The 12,775-nt window shown below is 40.9% G+C and overlaps 1 protein-coding gene across 1 annotated transcript in view; it reads left to right on the plus strand.

Annotated features, from left to right (window-relative positions):
* The first annotated feature begins 4,557 nt into the window (after positions 1-4,557).
* LOC118013227 (protein FAM122A-like) overlaps positions 4,558-12,775 on the plus strand; it is a 60,173-nt gene continuing 51,955 nt past the window's right edge. Inside the window, exons 1-3 of the mRNA XM_035008930.1 lie at positions 4,558-4,623; positions 4,929-5,115; positions 10,411-10,489. Coding sequence (XP_034864821.1) covers positions 5,009-5,115; positions 10,411-10,489 — 186 coding nt within the window. The 5' untranslated portion in view covers positions 4,558-4,623; positions 4,929-5,008. The remainder of the gene's footprint in view (positions 4,624-4,928; positions 5,116-10,410; positions 10,490-12,775) is intronic.

The raw sequence follows: 12,775 nt of genomic DNA on the forward strand, positions 1-12,775 counted from the left end.
GGACCCGGTCCCGAAGGCTCGTCAGCCCTGTGAGGGGTGCTTCTCCCCTCCCTACCCCCCCCACCCCGCCTGGGGGACAGGTGGGGGGTTCGGCCCCTCAGCCGCCGCCGCGGTGCCTCCTCTTCCTCTCTTGGGTTCTAATGGCCCGGGGGAACCCCTTGGGGCCAAGACCAAAATCTACAACCTGCCGCCTCTTCCGCCTCCCACGCTTCAGAAGCGGGAACCTCCGCGGTGCCAGGTCTTCCGCGTCCGGGCACCCATCGGGTCCTGCGCACGCGCCCGGCGGCCGCGCCAATGAGCCCGCGGGCACGGAGCATGCGTGGGAGCCCCGCCCCGCAAACCTCCCCCAAAGGGGAGGAGCGTTTCCAGTGGGCCCGGCGCCTTCCTCTCTGGCATTGGCCCGGGGACCCTGGCGCCTGATTTTGAAAAGAACCAATAGTTTGGAGACACTGGAGCATCCTCGTTCAGAGGAGTTTGGGCCGATATTCATGGGAAATAGAAACCTGTGGTTTCCAGGTTTTTTTCAATGCCAGTTTGTTTGCTCTGATCTCTGTGATCTCCGCCCACTTATTAAATCCCTTGATTTTGTTGGTCTTTGGAGGGGCTGATTTCTTTTTCAGATAATCCATTTGGATGCACTAGACAAAAGAGAAATGAAAAAACAAAAGCAATGGTGTAAAAATAAAGAGAATCTAATGAGAGTTCATATAGCGAGTGGCAAGCACTCATCTCCATTTTACAAGCACTGTTAGCTTCAACGATATTAGGAAAAGTCCTGAAGAACAAGTAGCAGAGCCAATTTTTTTTTTCTTTCTAAGATTTACGGAGACCCTAACAATAGCCATTCAGCATGTGTGAGGCCTGGAATAATTTATTTTATTTAACAAACACCTACATAGCAGTTACCGTGTGCTAGGCCCCATTCTAAGAGCTTTAGAAATATTAACTCATTTAATCCTCACTACTTGAATGACCCTGGGATAAAGATGGTATTGTATTGTGTTAATCAAACATACAGAGAAATATAGGAAATTTAATAGTTATGAAATTGGTTTCGAAATTTAGCCAAAGTAGTTTTACCTGCCTCTTCAACTTAGTTGTCCCATATTAAACTTGCCAAGCCCGATCATTTTATTCTTCAATGTTAGTATTTGCTGCTTGTAATACAGAGTTTTTAAGAGTTTTTGGATAGTTTCCTTTAAACTGCCTATATTTTTCTGCCAACTGGATTAGAAAAGCAAGCTCTGTTTTGATCAATTTATGTAGCTCTTTTTATCTCAAGGTATCAGCAACCCCCTCATCTGCTCAAAAAAATATAGTACATTCTATTGTTCACAATAGCTAGTAAATAATCATCTGTTGACCACATGCAGAGTCCCTAACTCTGAGGAGTCAAACAATTTAGTAGAATCCCTGGGTCGCCTGGGTGGCTCAGTCATTAAGCGTCTGCCTTCAGCTCAGGTCATGATCCCAGGGTCCTGGGATCGAGCCCCGCATCAGGCTCCCTGCTTGGCGGGGAGCCTGCTTCTCCCTCTCCCACTCTCCCTGCTTGTGTTCCTTCTCTCACTGTGTCTCTGTCAAATAAATAAATAAAAATCTTTTTAAAAAATTTAGTAGAATCCCTAACTTTCAGGGGTGCCTGGGTGGCTCAGTTGGTTAAGCCGCTGCCTTTGGCTCAGGTCCTGATCCCAGGGTCCTGGAATCGAGCCCGGCATCGCATCGGGTTCCCTGCTCATCGGGGAGTCCGCTTCTCCCTCTCCCTCTGCCCCTCTTCCCTGCTCATGCTCTCCCGCGCGTGCTCTCTCTCAAATAAATAAATAAAATCTTAAAAAAAAAAAAAAAAAGAATCCCTAACTTTCAGGAGCTTAACAATTAGGAGAAACTCAAGGACATGTGAGAAGATGGATGCTACTTTGGCCATTATTTCCAGATTCTATTCATATCATTCTTGCCTATCTAGTTTCTTTTATCCTTCATGTAAATCTTTTGGGAGGTTTGGGGTATTTGTGGTTTGTGGGCTTGAGTTCAACTTGTCTTTGACTTGCTCTTGTGATAACTAAAAGTTAACCAGTTGCTTAAAAGTTGCCATGACGACTGATAAACTAAACAACTGATTATGACATATTTGTGGGACACCTGTTATAAGTAAGAGGCCTGGTTCAAATGGCAGCAGACCGGGACAAAGCAAAAACACGAGTAGCGTAAGTGGCAAGGTATAGATCTAAGCAAACTAGCAATTTAAGATCATGTCATATTGCTATGGAACAGCAGGAGATGATCATGACACACAGCTAGGTTGGTATAATAATGCATGAAGAGAAAGGGGAAAATGTAAAAATAATTTCTTTAAATGTTGTGTTTGCCACTATAGTATATAGAATTGTTTTTCCAGTACTTGTTCCTTTTGACATTCTAATTTGCTTATGTACTATGGGTTCCTGGCATTCAGCTACACTTTAGAGAATTCCTCCTCTTTGATAATAGCTGAAAACTTCCTGCCATCTCAAGCATGTAGTCATTTCACATTACTACCCCTTTTCTTGAAAGTCTCTCAGTTGCTATTTCCTTGTCATTTTATTATTTATTTTCTTAGTGTTCTTGTACTTAGTTTTTTAAAAATTAGGATCTGTGATGCTTAGGCGTGATAAGATTGTCTATTCATTCAAAATATATCCTTTAAATCTTATTACTTGCCACAAATATTAACAAACTCTTTGAAAAGTAAAATGAGCAGTAGAATGGAGGGAAGATCTACTTACTTTCTGGTGTACCCACCATTTTTCTGCTATTCAGTTTGGCTTTGACCCCTGTTCTGTATTTAACCACTGCCTTCTACATTCACCCTGTCTTTACTCAGCTTTAACTGCCATCTTTTGTAAACCTTCCAGGTACCCTGGGAACTTTAACAGTGGCCTTCAGGAGATCTTGGTATCAGCTCAGATTCTACTGCTACCTAATTATGTGCCATTAATCTCCCTGGAATTTTAACAACTGTAAAATAGAAGTGACTTGCATACCTTACAAAATAGCTGTGAATGACAGGTTATTTAAACCTGCATTTATTCATAAAATAATTTAAAAATATTTATCAAAGTGCTTATGAGTGTAGAAATAGTATCCAGAGAAATATCCAGAGGCCCCTCATCTGCCTTTTCACTTAAATAAGAGGGCAGAGGAATCTTGGCTTTGCCACTTAGCAGTTATTTGAGTAACCCCTCTGGGCTTCAGTTTCCTCCTTTGAAAAATGGGCATTGTGATGGTGCCTGCCTCACAGAGTTACTGTAAGTATTAAATGCAATCACATATTTAAAGTGCTTAGGACAGTGCCTGGCATATAATTAAGTGCATGAAAAATGGTAGCTATTGTTAACCTGTCTTACATTAGGAAAGGAGACTCCAAATCGTCCTCATGTCTGGGATTTAGATAACCCAATTCTGCCTAATATAATTAAGCTTTTCTTATTCTATTCTCAGAATGAATGAAGAATGATTATGATCATTCATGTCATAACTTGTCATGAACTCTTTCAAGATAATCCCATTATTTTAAGTTCACCACTGATTAGCTGAGCAGGGTTCATGATTGAACCAATTGAGATAAATATGTGAAGACATTTTTTTAAACTGTAAAGTGTTATACCACGTAATGATTATTTTAATTAATAACTCTAATTTCAGTAGTTTCACTTGCCTTCTCTGCCAGTCCTCTATATGGTTCCTTTTTAAAAGGTATGGTTTTACAAAATTGTTAGTGTGGAGTTAAGATTTCAGTACTCAATGTGGCTCATTAACTGGTGGTGAAAAATTCTAAAAGAGCAATTCTTATAATGTTTGAGCCATGACAGCATTATTAAATGGAAACCCTGATCTGGATGGATACTAAATTCTGAGATTTGTTTTAAGTAAATAAGCTTCTCCAACTCAAATCATTTTCTTAGATGAATAGCTTTAAGAAGCTAAATTTTATTTAGTGTAAAAATACACTCACGATTATGGTTAAAAAACAAACAATGAGATCACGTGGAAAACAATGATTCGTCCGCACAATTGGTTCAACTGAGTTAGCGCCCTACAAGGCCACTTCAGCGGCAGGTTGCAGGTCTTGGGTTGGTTTCCGCCCCCCCCCCCCCCCCCCCCCGAGGCCTCCCTTTTTTTTTTTTTTTACGTATAGCGTTTTTTAAATTACAATTGTGTAGTGTTGGCTATAACAGGATGGAAAAATTCGTCATGGGAGTTAACAAGCTTATTGGCCTCAGTTATACGGGGATAATGGGCTACTCAAACCAGAGAAAATTGAGTATTAGACATAGCACAGAAAGGACGGCGCTCCCATACAGCTTACTCCTCCCCACCCTTTCCTCCCTAAATAACGGTCAGTGAAAAACGATCCCTGGGTTCACATAGAAGCAGAGGAACAACCACCGTCAATCTCCACGAGGAAGAGAGAGAGGACCGGGCTTGCGGTAAAAAGTCGGCTCCTAAGACTGCGCGTGCGCCCCAGGCAAGGCTGACAAAGACGCCCCCATTGACTCTCATTGTTTGCGTAATAAGCAAGCGTCAGCGGGCAGGGCACGGGGCGCAGGTGCAGCGGGGCGGCACCCGACGGATTCGCGAAGGCGACAGGTTGTAGTTTTTGTTTGGGCCGGAAAGGCTTACCTGGGGTGTCCTTTGCTGAGGGAAATTAAGAACGATTCACGGGGTGACTAGGATAAATTCCTCCTTTTCATTATAGACTTGGGGGTGGAAGATCTCAGCGTTAGGGACCCCGAGGTTGGGGGATAGGAGGTTCGGAGCCAGTCCTGCCCGACTTTGTGCCCACTGGTATTAGGGATGGTAGGGCTGCAAAGGTGAGCACCTCACTCGTCTAAGAGGTTCCTCCTTTCTTCTCTTTTCCCCCTTTTCCTCTCTGCCTGCATCTTCTCACCCAGGTGACTTGTCCTTATGTGAATGGGAGCCAGAAAACCTTGAGAACTTGGAACCAAGCAGTGGTTTCTTCCTCGACGTGGACATGGCGCAAGAGAAAATGGAACTAGACTCGGAGCTGCTGCCGAGTTCAACTGCCACAGATGACATGCTGAGAAGATCCAGCAGCGCCCCTTTGATCAATGGGCTTGGGTGAGCAAGCAGGGGGTGGGTGGCAGGAGGTGGGGAAAGTGACTTCGATAGCATTCCCATGACTCTCTCCATCGAGGTTCTACAGGTATCTCCCTTGTTCCTGCTGTGCGGAGATCTCACCCTCAGCCTTGTGGGGAGTGGGATGGGCAGGCCGGAGGGAGAGTGAACACCTACCCTGAGGTTGACACACATGTGAACCTGGACGTCCTCTTCTGACCGTCCACCAGGACCCAAAAGCAGCAACCTATTGGTGTGGAGCACGACTTTTTTTTTAACTTCACCCCACCTCTTACCCACTCCCTTGAAGAAACTGAGCATTCCCCACCCTCACCTCCAGATCTTCTGTGATGACTGTAATTTTCTGTCATTCTCTCAGCTGCTTTGTCACCTCTGACCTTCACCTCTCGCAAATGGAAATGGTTGCCAAGCGAAAAACCTTGGGCCTTTTTTACACCTAGTTTTTATTTGAACAAAAAGTTTGTTAGGTACCACAGAAACTTGATCTCCTAAATTTTGCATTCTCAATGGCCAGTACTGCCCCAAACTTGGTTCTTGGGGGTGTGTGAAAAAAATCTTGCTCTTTTTATGTATAAGCCACAGCTATAAATACAACAATTTCGTGAGAATTTTCAAGAGGGAGTAATTGGTGGGGGGGAAATGTCAAAAACAGTCCCTTAGAGGGCTGATAATGAAAAGCATAAAATTTAAAAACACTGTCCTAACTGATGGTTCACTATTTCCTGCACATACCCAAAAGTCTGGCATGACACATGCTTATAATTTCTTAAAATAGAATTTGAAAGTAAGATCTTGGATCTCACATCCCAGTGTCATAAAGTTTTATCAGTATTGTGAAAATGTTTGAAAAATGCATTCACTCCCTGTGTTAGTAATTTTGCTCCTCCCTTTTCCTAGCATCATTCTAATTGATAGTTATAAATCACAACTGTTAGAAGTGAACTCAGAGGGCGCCTGGGTGGCTCAGTTGGTTAAGCGACTGCCTTCGGCTCAGGTCATGATCCTGGAGTCCCGGGATCGAGTCCTGCATGGAGTCCCGCATCGGGCTCCCTGCTCAGCAGGGAGTCTGCTTCTCCCTCTGACCCTCCCCCTTCTCATGTGCTCTCTCTCATTCTCTCTCTCTCAAATAAATAAATAAAATCTTAAAAAAAAAAAAAAAAGAAGTGAACTCAGAGACCAGATCTACCCTCCTTATTTAACATATGAGGAAACTGAGGCCCATAAGTCTCTAAAATGATGTAGTAATAGAGCCAGTGTGTCCTGGCCGTGTCTCCTGATTCCTAAGCTAGTGATTTGTCCACTACTAATCAACTTCTAAGCTTTTTTTTTTAAAAAAAGATTTGTTTATTTTTGAGAGAGTGCAAGTGTCGGGGGGAGGAGCAGAGGAAGAGGGAGAGAGAAACTCCAGCAGATTCCGTGCTGAGCATGGAGCCCGACTCGGAGCTTGATCCCACGACCTGAGCGGAAACCAAGAGTCAGACGCTTAGCCGACTGCCCTGCCAGTGCCCCTCAACTTCGAAGTTAATTAACTCTAACCAAATTCAGCTTTCTGGTCATTTGAGATAAAGAAGAATATAGTATACAAAAGGAAAAGCTAACTAAGATTAACAAAAAAAAATACGTGATCTTTTCTAATAGGCAGAGAAATAAAGGGGCAGCAGCTGTGCATGTTGGGCTGAAAACAAGAACTTCTACAAATTCAGGATTGACTCTAATCCTGTTGTATGAGAACATGAATTGTTATGAACCCGCTCTGCTAGAAGAAAAGACTTGGGGAGAATGTTGGTTTTATTGGAAGCCTTTATGAAATGAAAAAAAACAAGTTGCAAACAGTCTTAGCAAGGAGAGTGATGGCAGTTATCCCTTCATGCTTTGTTTTGTTCTGCAGGACTTAAATTTTTTATTTTTTATCATATTAGAGTATAGTTACAGTGTCAGATTCTGTAGCTTAAGCTCCTGATGGATGAAGTGAAATTGGTACAGAAAGGTAAGAGGCAACTGCATATTTACCTAATAGGAGTTAAAGATAAAGAAACTGCAAGGTGGACCAAGTCCAGGGACTCTTGTCTATCAAAAAAAGGTAGCATAAAGATGATACATGACATGCCTGAGGTCAGGGAACTTGGCCAAATGATCTCCTGAGGGCAGATTTTGTGCCGTTGTGGCCAGTTTAGGATGTGGTCAGGGAAGTGAGAACAATTTAGAGTAGAATTACACAAGGCCTCTGTTGAATTCATGTTCACCTCCATTCTTTTCAGTTGCATATGTACACTGCTCACTTCCCTCACTTTCACTTAATTGAGCCTCTAATACTTGTTGCCGTGCCTCTTTCACCGCTCACTAAATAATTGTTGCACATCTTTCAAGTAATTTTCCAATTTTGCTTGATGCTTCCTGGATATAAACACAATCTCTCTGCACCAGCATTTGCAGAAATTTGTTCCTTAAATATAAACTCCTTAATACAAGTATTACTGTTTTTAAAGAAGTTCCTACACTGTTTTGTGTACATCTTGTATTAAAAAAATACCAATGTCAAAAGTTTTGAACCTCTTGGTTCTTTATCCTCTTTAGCCCTCTACTTAACTGACTTCACTATTGGTGTCAATAACTTTGTTTAAAGGTAGTAGGTTTTTTTTTCTTTCACTTCTCTGGCCCTAATGAGAATTAGAGAGTAAGTTCTGGGATTTCTGCCATTGCCTTCCCCCTGTAAATACCTCTAGCCTGATCCTGCATTTAAACTGTTTGAAAGTCAAACTACTGCTTGTAGGCCAAATCCAGCCTGCCACTTGATTTTTGTAAATAAAGTTTTATTGGAAGATGGCCATGCCCATTTGCTTACTTATTGTCCACGGCCACTTTCCCACTATAGTAACCGAGCTGAGTAGTTGCCATAGAGATTGGATGTCCCACAAAGCCCAAAATATTTACTGTCTGGCCCTTTGCAGAAGTTTGCCAACCATCTGTTTTATTAAATTCTTACAAACCTGGAAAGAGAATAGTGGCCATAGAGAATGATTGCTTTGAGAATATAACTGGCATAAACATATTGCAGTTTAGATATTTAGACATAAATAAGCATATTTATGCTTATTGATCATTTGATGTGGAGCATTGAACATGTATCTAGTTATCACTTTTTCTAAGTTGTAGCACTTAACTCAGTTGTAGATATCACCTAGGATTTTATGAATTCATGTTGAATGATGCCTACCAATTGAAATATATGCTTCCTCAATGATTTTTTTCATTTATAGTCATTAAATTGACAGACAAAAATTTAGGCGAGAATATAATTGCCAGCCTTAAGAATTACCCCCCACGTACAAAAAAGTGGAAATATGTAACTCATTAGTGACCCTCCAACTTTCTTATAATGATTGCTAGAATCCATTCCTATTCTTGGAAAAATTCCTGGAAAATGAAGTAAAACTTAGACCCATGTATACACCCATCCTCTCATAAAATATTGAATTACTGCCTGTTATATACACATTACCATGCTGCAAAGATGTATCTCGACCCAATAAGCTTTTAATTTAGTAGGGCAAATATATAATCAAAGGACTTAAATATATGATGGAGTAAGATCTATGCATAGGGAGGGAAAGAAAGTGCTAGGGAGATTCGAAGAATGGAGTGAGAAATGACAGCAGGATTGGTGAGGGATAACAAAAATGTTCTTGGAGAGGAGGCATATGAGATGGGTCCTGATGGATTGATAGGAAGCAGACGGGAAGAGGGGACCCAGAGAGCTGGGACAGCATTCCAAGTGTATGGAACAAGCTTGGAGACAGAAAAACATAGGTGTATTCCAGAGAGCTTGTCAACTGTGCCTGGATCACTGGCTCCCAGATATTCATCCGCTGACCAGTGCTGATCCTAGGTGACTTTTTCACTAACCCATGTTTTTAAAAAAGTTAAGTGCAGAGTACTTAAATACGTTTGTGATATAGTTGGCCAAATGTCTTTTCCTGGGCAGGACTGTACTTTATCCTGAGGTTGTTTTAATTTTTTTAATACCAAAATATCCTTTTATAAATGAAATGATGGTGTTGGTAGATGGTGGGATTTTTTTACTTGGCAAAAGAAAGATGGTTAGCAACTGTATGTTTGTGCCAAGATTTTGTTTTGAAATTTTACTAGTCCATGAAATCCAAAAGGCTAGAGCTAAATGGTGGCGAGCTTTGAATGTCATTGTAAAGAATGTAACTGAATTCAGCTCACGATGAAGAGTTACTGAAAGTTGTGAGCAGGTAGACTGCCGTAGGGACAAAAGCAAGATGAAGGGACAAATTAGACTATTGCAGAGTACGTAGGAAAGTACAAAGGCTTTGAATTGATTTTTGGCCAGGAGTCTGAAAAGAATAAGATGGCTATAAGAGAGACCTAGCACCTGATTGGATGTGGCAAAAAAAAAAAAAGGAAGTATTAACGACTTCTTACGTCATCAGGGAAACCTGGGTGTAAGGTACATGGGAACCCTCTGTATTTTTGCAATGTCTTGTGAGTCTTAAACTCCTTCAAAATAAAAAAGTTAAAACAAAAAGAAGACATGAAAAAGAAAAGACTTGTTCAGGGTCCCAAGCTCAAATAGGGCCGAGGCACCACGGAAGCTGAGGAAGACAAGCCCCTGCGTAAGCAGGGAACAGCTGCTTAGCTCCAATCTCTTGTTGCCATGTGGGAATGTGGCCCAGTGTGGACCCAGCTTGCAGATTTTCAACAGAAGCTAGAAATCCGGAATCTGGATTATTTATGTGAAACCTCTCAGCATTTCAAGTGTGTGTAACTAACTTAAAAACGTTTTGATCCCGAGTAGGTCAAACAAAACACATCTGTGAAAATCTCCGTTCTGTTAACTCCTGCTATTGATTATCCCTCTTGTTCATGTGAAAACTTCAGAGTTGAGAGGGAATTGGGACTGCACATGGTAGCTGCAATCATAAATTTAAATTAGTTACAGGTTTACGCAGAAAATGATGCATTTCCAGGGTCACGATAAATTATTCTTATTCTTGGTAGCATGATTAGCGGTAAAGTGGCATGCTTGAGAATTCCTTCCCTTACATGGAGATTTGTTTAGGCTCAGCCAACTAAGGCTTTGTGTGCGTGTGTGTGTGTGTGTGCACGCGCATGTTCTAATTTCTCCATCTGCACAGCTGTCTCCACAAAGAACCTATTTACATTAATGGCATTGCTGTTTGAGTATTTGAAACCTTATTTCTTTAAAAAAAAAATTTTTGTAATGGATTTCAAATGTTTTCTTTTTCTTCATAGTGATAACTCACAGGTGTTCCAAGCTGACACGTTAACAACTCCAAGAAATAACACAACGTTTATGGCACAACATTGTCTGGTAAGAAAATGCTTGTAGCAGCCTCACTGGCCGAGACTTGTGCTATTGGTCTTAACTAGTGGTCCTCAAACTTGAGTGTGCACCTGGAAGGCTTGTTAAAACAGACTACTGGGGGCGCCTGGGTGGCTCAGATGGTTAGGTGTCTGCCTTCGGCTCGGTCATGATCTCAGGGTCCTGGGATCGAGCCCCGCATCGGGCTCCCTGGTTGGCATGGAGCCTGCTTCTCTCTCTCCCTCTACTGTTCCCCCTGCTTGTGCTCTCTTGCTCTCTCTGTCAAATAAATAAATAAAATCTTTGGGAAAAAAATAAATAAAAAATAAAACAGACTACTGGCCCTCAACCCCAGAGTTTCTGATTCTGGGGGTGTGGGGCAGGGCCTGAGAATTTGCATTTCCAACAAGTTCCCAATTTGAGAAACAGTGCTCTAAACATCACTGAAGGAAAAATAAATACGTTGACTACAGTTTTGATTGCTTGGCTGCAGCTGCAGCAGAATTAACTTTTAAATCCCATCTGGATTTAACATTGAGATTTGTTTTTATGTATAAGACCATCTGGCTTCCAATTTTTAAAAGAACATTCTAATTTTGAGAGGAAAATTTGCAAGCTCTCCTAAGAGTAGTTTTTAGGCTTTTACTTCAACTTTTATCTCTCATTTATCTTGAATTGAAAATAAGGTTTGTTTTTCATGGTGTTATAATGTAATCTCTAAATTATAACTCTTATCTACTAATTATCCTATAAACATAGGAAATATGCTTGTAGATCAGTAAACCAAAACGAACAAATGATTCACTATATGAATCTTTTTATTGATGTGAAATTCATATAAGATACAGTTAACTATTTTAAAGTATACAGTTCAGGGGCATTTAGTGCATTTACAATGTTGTTCAGCTACCACCTCTCTTTTCTTTCAGAAAGCATACATCCTAGGGCGCCTGGGTGGCTCAGTCTGTTGAGCATTCAATTCTTGATTTTGGCTCAGGTCATGATCTCAGGGTCATGAGATCCAGCCCCATGTCAGCTCCGTGCTGGGCGTGGAGCCTGCTTGAGATTCTCTCTCTGCCCCTCCCCCATCCTCCCTCTCAAAAAAAAAAAAAAAAAAACAACACACATCCTTGTCTTGTTCCCTAGGTGGAAAGCTTTCAGTCTTCCACGATTGAATATGATATTAGGCATAGGTTTTGGTAAATGCCCTTTATTGTGTTAGGGAAATTCCTTTCTGTTCCTACTTGCTGAGTATTTTTATCATGAAAGCATGTTGAATTGTTTCAAATGCTTTCTGCATCTATTGAGATGATCATGTGTTTTTTTCCCCTCTGTTCTGTTAATATGATGCATTACATTGATTTTCTTATATTGAACCACCTTTGCATTCCTGAGATAAATCCCACTTGGTTCTGTTGTATAATCCTCTTAATGTACTGTTAGATTTGGCTTGCTATTATTTTGTTGAGAATTCTTCCATCTGTATTCATAAGGGACGTTTGTCTGTAGTTTTCTTTTCTTATAGTCTCTTTGCTGGCTTTGGTATCAGGGTAATGCTGATCTCATAGAATGTGTTAGGAAATGTTCCTCTTCTATTTTTGGAAGAGTTTGAGTAGGACTGGTATTGATTCTTCTTTAAATGTTTGGTAAAATTCACCTGTGAAGCCATATCCGGTCCTAGACTTCTTTGTTGGGAGGGTTTTGAAACAGATTGTATCTCTGTACTTGTTTACAGATCTGTTGAGATTTTCTCTTTTCTCTTGAGTCGGTTTGGTAATTTGTGTGTTTTTTTAGGAATTTGTCCATTTCTTCTAGATTATCTAATTTGTTGACATATAATTGTTCATAGATTTCTCTTACATGATTTTTTAGTGAAATGTTACAGCTTGGAACCCATTTTAAAATATTGCCTCCTAATCTTGAAACTGGATATTTTCCAGGGTGCCTAGGTGGTATAGTCAGTTAAGCGTCCCAACTCAGTTTCAGCTCACGTTGTGATTATATGGGTGGTGGGATCAAGCCCCACGCTAGGATCTGTGCTCAGCATGGAGTCTGCTTGAGGCTTTTTCTCCCTCTCCCTCTGCCCCTCCCCCATATGCATGCACACTCTCTCTAAAAAAATAAATCTTTTTAAAAATTATTTTAAAAAGAAACTGGATATTTTCTTCTTTGTAGAATGATATCCAATATTATTTCCACAAATGCAATATTATACTGGGGAAAAAATAGAATTGTTTATTAAACAAATCTTCCTTCTTCCATTCACTCACTCATTTACTCATTCATTTAGTGGTA

This window comes from Mirounga leonina, unplaced genomic scaffold (genome assembly GCF_011800145.1).
Source record: "Mirounga leonina isolate KUSES-001 unplaced genomic scaffold, KU_Mleo_1.0 Mir_101664, whole genome shotgun sequence".
Lineage (NCBI taxonomy): Eukaryota > Metazoa > Chordata > Mammalia > Carnivora > Phocidae > Mirounga > Mirounga leonina.